The sequence below is a fragment of the Sinocyclocheilus grahami genome, unplaced genomic scaffold (assembly GCF_001515645.1).
Source record: "Sinocyclocheilus grahami isolate Dianchi unplaced genomic scaffold, SAMN03320097.WGS_v1.1 scaffold2482.1, whole genome shotgun sequence".
Taxonomy (NCBI): Eukaryota; Metazoa; Chordata; class Actinopteri; order Cypriniformes; family Cyprinidae; genus Sinocyclocheilus; species Sinocyclocheilus grahami.
Window position 1 is genome coordinate 6724 of NW_015507661.1, and position 7202 is coordinate 13925.

Below are 7202 nucleotides of genomic sequence, written 5' to 3' on the forward strand. Positions count from 1 at the left end.
TGCAAACCAGTAAAGTAAACAACAGTGCAGATATAATGATTGTAGTGCAAAAAAATGATTTGTAGTGCAAAAGAGCTTATTCAGACTGATTAAAGTGACAGTGTGTGTGTGTGTGTGTGTATTTGGGAGGGGGGAGTTTATTTGAGTAATTTATTCAGTCTTGTGTGTTTGTGGTGTGTGTGTGTGTGTGAGAGAGAGAGAGAGTGTGTGTGTGTGTGTGTGTTTCTGTGTGTGTGAGTAAGAACGTGGACAGCAGGACAGAGTTCATGTTCAAAATAAAGTGAGCGCAGGAACTGTTTGTGAGGAAGAAAAGCAAACCGTTGGAGTTTATTTCTTCTGTGGAACACAAACGAAACTCTTCTCAATCTGAATGTTAACCCTTGTGTGTCAGTTTAACAAAAGAGGTGCTTGCAGGACAAAAATGCCCTTTTCATAGAAATATTATATATTCATGTTTTTTCTACTTTCACTGACATAGATCTTTTAAAAATGTCCCTAAGGTCACACAAGGGTCAAAGTCGTGATGAAACCGAAGTAGCGATTTTCTTCTGTATTGTGACACACAAGTGAGTGTAACAAATTATTAAAAAAGAATAATTGTAGGGCGGGACTTGGTTCAATGCAGCAGCTGTTGATTGGATGTTGAGATGTGGGTGTGGCTCTCAAAAGTGCTTGCCGGGGCGGAGCTTAAGAGCACTGAATGATTAGAATTTTTTAAAAATTAAACATGCACAGTTGAATTGTTCACAATATCATGCATTTACAAATAAATAGGGTGTATTTTTATTTCATGTGCACTTCAAAGATCAGAGTGAATGACAAGAGTAAATCATGATAGAGTTTATACATTCATGTGAATATAATGTACAGATGAACTGTTTTGCTGATGCATGATTTGATGTCTTGTGTATTTTGCTCTGCTCTTGTGAAACGGCAGGAGTGTTTGTTTGCAGTGATTGTGAGGAGTGGGCATTTCTGGCCTGAGCGTTTCCTCTCTGGCACGTCAACAGTGAATCTGCGGCCGCTCACATAAACACTTCTTCAGCACAATAACGAGCTCCAGCTGGAGCAGAACATCCTCGCGCTGCAGGGAATGAAAGCATTCGGAGACTCAGAGGAGGGAATGTGGAACAGAGAGCCATTGATAGATGGATGCAGGAATTCTGGGAGTTCGCCTAGTTTGAGAGGCGTTTACAAGACACCGTTTTCAACTAAAAACTGAACACTTTGTATGCGTTTTGGCCGTGCATTTGCATGATAACAGCGGTTTTGGGGCCTGAAAATACAAACTTTTGAAAACGGGTTTTTGAAAATTATACTGTCAACGTCTCCGTCTAAACTACGAAAACATGAATTTGTTACATGTTTGTGTAGTGTATCTTTACTAAGTAACATTGCCACCTACTGGTCTGGCATGAGCACTACAGTGTTTCAGTTGTTTTCGCGGATCCGTGTGAACAACGATCATTTTGACAAAAGTTGTCGTCTGTTAAAGGGATCATAGGATGCCCATTTTCCACAAGTTGATATGATTCTTTAGGGTCTTAATGAAAAGTCTGTAACATAGTTTGGTTAAAATGTTTCAATTGTAGTGTAAAAAACACCTTTTTACCCGGTCAAAACCAGCTCTTTTCAGATCAAGCCGTTTTTGTAGCATTTCCCTTTAAATGTTAATGAGCTCTGCTGGCCCCGCCCCTCTCTTCCAGGCTGCTCTCAGAGAGACTGTTTACTTTAGCCGCATTCATCGTAAAACTTGCTAATTAGCACATTATTAGTAAAGGCGATTTGCAAAGATTCATTAAAAAAACCTTACACTCACTTCTTCTGTAGATGAGGCTGGATCACGAATGATTCGTGCGAACACAGACACATTTATGTAGATCGGGAGCGCATTCCCTTCAGAAACAAACGTAATCCACTGCGTCTTCAGCGGCTCAGATGTCGGGAGTAAATGACGACTGCTGTTCATTATTACATCCAACAACAGAACATCTCAATCACTCAGGAGTCGTTCTAGTCTACATCTGCTCCGGACTGATGACAGTCACTCAGGGCGGAGCTAAGATAAGACACCAGTCCAGTCTGTGCTGAAACTCTACTGTCAATCAAACTATCGTGGGAGGGGCCTGTCTGTGTGACGTCACTCAGGGCGGAGCTAAGATAAGACACCAGTCCAGTCTGTGCTGAAACACTACTGTCAATCAAACTATCGTGGGAGGGGCCTGTCTGTGTGATGTCACACAGACGGGCATCTGAGATCGGCTTGATTTGAGAAAGGGGAAAACATTTAACCAGATTTAAAAAAAAACACTGGGTGGATTTGTATCGTTATAGGGTGGTTGTGTACACACACTGCCAACACACATTTCAGTTCAAACTACTTGTGAAAGTGCATGTAGCATCTGATGACCCCTTTAACACATTTTTTAAAAACGCAAAGGAAAATATTTTCAGAGTTTAGTATATTGTTATCGGGTAAACATACGCTGATTCTCTTCAGATGACCAGTGTTATTTTAGTATCGATATACTATTATAGATTTAGTTAATATTTTGAATCTAATTTTATTTTTATATTTTCTGTTTTCATTTAAATTTTTGTTAATGCTTCGGTAAATTGTGTGTGTTTTAAATATGTTTAAATAGTTTTTAAGTTTTAGTTTCCGTTTATTATTTTAGTACTTCATCTTAAACTAAATGAAAATGGGAAATGTTTTCTTGGAAACTAGCAGAAATAAAATAAGTTTCATTTTTGTATATTTATTTTAGTTCATGTTTATTTTATTTCTAGTAACAAAAGAAATGGTTTAGTTTTAGTTAAAAATAATAATAATCCTGTTTCTCACACAGAATTTTAAATCAGACGATTGTTGAACTCGAACCACACTGCAAACGAAGTGATTTTCTTACTCCGTGTTTTTGTCTTGTTTTCCAGTAGCCTACAAATATCTAAAACAAAAATCCCTAAATCAAGATATATTTACTGGAGATGCAAAATGACTTAAGATATTAAGTTTGGTTTAAAATTGAAAATTATTGAAATCTTAAAACTAGAATAAATATCTTCCAGTGTTGTCAGAAAAATAAACTGAATTGAAATGGAAAACCAGATTTCTGAGATATCTGGACTGGAAAACAAAACAAAAATACCCAGTAAGAAAATCATTTGCATTAACCAGCAGAACATCCTACACACAGTGCTGGTCAATCATCTGGACAGGAGCTAACCAGCATAAACCAGCCACAACCAGTACAGTCAATGGGTGCAGGATCGTGTCTGTGGTTTGAGCAGAGAGAGATAGAGAGCAGCGAGTTTGGACACTGTGTGTGTGTGTGTGTGTGTGTGTGTGTGTGTGTGTGTGTGTGTGAGTTGCTCCATCTGGAGGTGGTTACAGAGGCATGTTCCCTTCAGGGCCAAGAACCTGGAGCATTTCCTGTGAGAGCTGGAGCGAGCCGGAGAGGAGGACGAGGCGTATTAGGCGCTCCCGCAGCACATCTGGACTCCATTAGAGGAGACGTGATCTCACAGATGAAACGTTCTTCAGCTGCACGTCTGACCTATTCCTGCTCACGACGCTGCTGAGATTGTCCAGAGCTCCAGAACATCAGCCACCTCTGCTCCTGTCCTGCTCTCTGACAGTCTAAACACACACACATACTCACACACACTGATGGACATACCACAGACCAGGATCTGAGCCAATCACATGCTTCATACTGCTCTTACTGTTCCTGCTCTGTGTGTGTGTGTGTGTGTGTGTGTCTGTCTGTGTGTGAGCGTGTGTGTCTGTCTGTCTTTCTGTCTGTGTGTGTGTGTGTGAGTGTGTGTGTGTCTGTCTGTCTGTCTGTGTGTGTCTCTGTGTGTGTGTCTGTGTGTGGCTCAGGATGGAGTGGCAGCCGGATGAACAGGGTTTACAGCAGGTGCTGCAGCTGCTGAAGGACTCACAGTCTCCAGATACGGCCACACAGAGAGCCGTTCAAGAGGTATGTTACTCTATCATCATGATCACTTATGTCTTTAACGCTTATTTATCCAGGTTATCAAACAAATATACTGTGAATTTTAGCCGTAACGACTGGGCAAATGTTGAAATGTCTTCAGTCAGATTTTTAGTATCTGTGTTGGCGTCCAGTTTTCTTGTTGTGATTAGAACATTATTTAAAGGTTACAAAAACATTTCTTAGAATGTTCATCAAGTACAAACAACATCATGAGGACATTCCGAGAATTCTGATGTCAGAATGTTCCATAAACGTTATTTTAAGAACGTTTTGTCCTAACATTTATGTAACTCTTTAAAGACCATTAGTTGTGAGAAGCTGGTTAATACATGTGAGGAATGTCTGATACCTGATATGACGTGTGTTCTGCTCTCCACACACACACACTCACACACTCACACACACACACACACTCACACTCACACTCACACTCACACTCACACACTCACACACACACTGCTGAGCTGATACATGTAAGACTGCAACAATATGACATGCAAGCATGATTCACCGATTCCAGTGTAAATATGTGAAATGTGCTTGTATAAATGCACTTTTTGTGGTATATATGATGCTGCATGTGTCACTTCTGCAGTGTAAAGATGCTTTAATAAATGCACAAACGGTCTAATGACAGCCACACATGTGCAATGACACGCTCTTAATGTGAAGCACACTCATGTGCAGTGTTTGTGTATAGTGTCAGTGTTAAATCCACTAGAGGAAGAGCTGTAATCCCAGTCAGAGTTTAATGAGGGAACAGCTTTTCATGCGTCACTGAGAGTCTGAATGACCCCGCACGACCTTCAGTGACTTACTGTAATCTCAAAACACCGATCTCACCCCAGATAGCACAGGCACGTCTGCAAGAGGTCTGTTAAAGATTGCTTCATCTGGAAAGCATCTGCTGTGTACAAACATCTGATAGACGTCTGTAAGATGTCAGTTTTACATGCATTCTAAATCTTAAAGACATCTTCTAAATGTCTATTTGACATCTGATAGAAAATGTCCTATAGACGTATTGCAGATGAGCAAACACTCTAAAAAATACATCTTGCAGATGTAAATGCAGACGTCAAACAGACATCTCCGTGATATCAGGGACAGAATGAGCCTCAGGTAACTGCACTGCAAACATCACATCACTCAGTAACACTGGACTGTGATTGGTCACTGGTCGCATTCTGTGGTGTATATATTTGTTTAACATTATAATTGGTTGTCTCAGTGATTTCCTCCATCACTGTGCTTCTTTCATGTTGCTCGTATCACAACACACTGTCTTTACACAATAAAATCACTGGTGATAGGCCTGCTATATTACAGCATGATACTGAATAAATACTATATTCATTGTCTATTGCATTCCTAGGTTCTTCTAAGAATACCATGGTATTAACATGCATAAGCCATGAGTTTCAGCTGTGAGTTAGTGAGTTCAGATCAGCTCGCTCAGTCTGTCCTCTTGTTCTGTGTTCAGTGTCCACTGCGTGTGTCCAGTGTTCAGTGAATGTCCTCCTGATGTCTGCCTCTCACTCTCTGTCTGTGTTCTGTTCCTCTGATGAGTCGGATGGATTCACCAGTGTATTGCGTTACTCCCTAAAAAAGTATCTAACTGCACTGCTTAGTTACTTTTTATGGAAAGTAATGTATTATGTTACTTTTGCATTGCTTTTTCTCATCTGGGCTGGTCTTGCTTATTTGTTTTTAATATAAAAAGTTCTATTTTTGGCAAATGTAAAAGCCCTTTCAGACCAAAAGTGAAATGAATGAGCCCGGTGTTTCTTCAGGAACTTTAGCTGGACCTGGTTGTGTTTGTGTAACACACTACTAGAGGGAGACAGAGGACACATAATCACACAGACACTCAGAGGATGAAACAAACTGTCTTTTCACAAATAATTTTCACAAACCTGTTAACGTACAATAATGACAGACTGGTTTGCACTGCAAACACCCCTTTACTTTATAGATGTTTGTTTAGCATGTTGTATATTAAGCATGTAAAACGTGCCCTAAATCAAGTGAATTCTTCTCAATTCTTCTCAAGTGAATTTATTTAGTTTTAAAGATGAATTGATATTTTACTGAAACACAAGACAGATGTGATTTTTTTACAATGTATCACTCTCAACTGCACAGAGAGACAGAAAGAGGAAAGAGAGAGACACGTGTGCATAAACAGAGGAAGAGAAGAGCAAAAGCAGACGAGAGAGAAAGACAGAGAAGAGTTCAAGTTCATTCGAACAAACCGACCAACTTCTGTGTTTAGAGAAGCTGTGAGTGACCTGAGTTTGATAGCAGAGCAATAAAGACACGAGAGACACAGAACAAAATACACAATAACACACACAGAGAGAGAGAGAGAGGCTGAGCAACACACCAAAAAAGGGCTGGAGAAACACACGGACACAGAGAAGCACACAGACGGACTGGGATTCAGGAATCATGGAGCAGGGCTGTGGATGAGCCGGATCTCCGCCATGTCCACGGGCCCCGGGCCCACAGGGGCCGCTCATGTGATCGAGCCGGACCACAGCGCGGCAGGTCATGTCAAGGGCTCCGTCAGCCTGCAGACGCTGCTGGACCTGCTGGTGGGAGTTTATCAGGAGTTCAGCTCGCCTGCTCTGCTCAGAGAGAAACACGTGCAGCGCTTCCTGCAGTGGGGTCAGTGCATCCTCTTCATCCTCTTCATCCTCATGTGTGTGTGTGTGTGTGTGTTCAGTCAGTCAGGGGGCACAAGGTCATGGAGGTCATGTGATCACGAGACACATTCACCGGTTTTTAAAGGGACAGTTCACCAAGCCATTCACTCCAAGAATGACAGTCATCGGCAAAACATTCGTTAACATGTAAGCTGGGATGTTTGAATATGCAAAAGTACTCATGAATTTAAAAGACCTTCAAATCAGAACATGACTGTTTTCATACATTAATTATGATGCTCTTTAGTCATTTGTAAAGCATTTGTTCCTGCTCTCTATCATTGCATGGAAAAGAGCAGCATGTGTTTGGAATGAAATGACAGAACTGATATTTTTAGGTGATCTGTCCCTTTAAGGATCTCACATGTGTGTGTCACAGTGGTATTAAAATAACGCTTTTAGAATTCCGCACGACAGAACATTCACACACACACACACACACACACACACCCACACACACACACACACACACACTCTCTCTCTCTTTCTATCT

At 40.9% G+C, this 7202-nt stretch overlaps 1 protein-coding gene across 1 annotated transcript in view; it reads left to right on the forward strand.

Moving 5' to 3' along the window:
- The first annotated feature begins 6246 nt into the window (after positions 1–6246).
- Positions 6247–7202, forward strand: part of LOC107575144 (myotonin-protein kinase-like) — a 6634-nt gene continuing 5678 nt past the window's right edge. Inside the window, exon 1 of the mRNA XM_016261557.1 lies at positions 6247–6671. Within this exon, the coding sequence (XP_016117043.1) occupies positions 6470–6671 (202 nt within the window). The 5' untranslated portion in view covers positions 6247–6469. The remainder of the gene's footprint in view (positions 6672–7202) is intronic.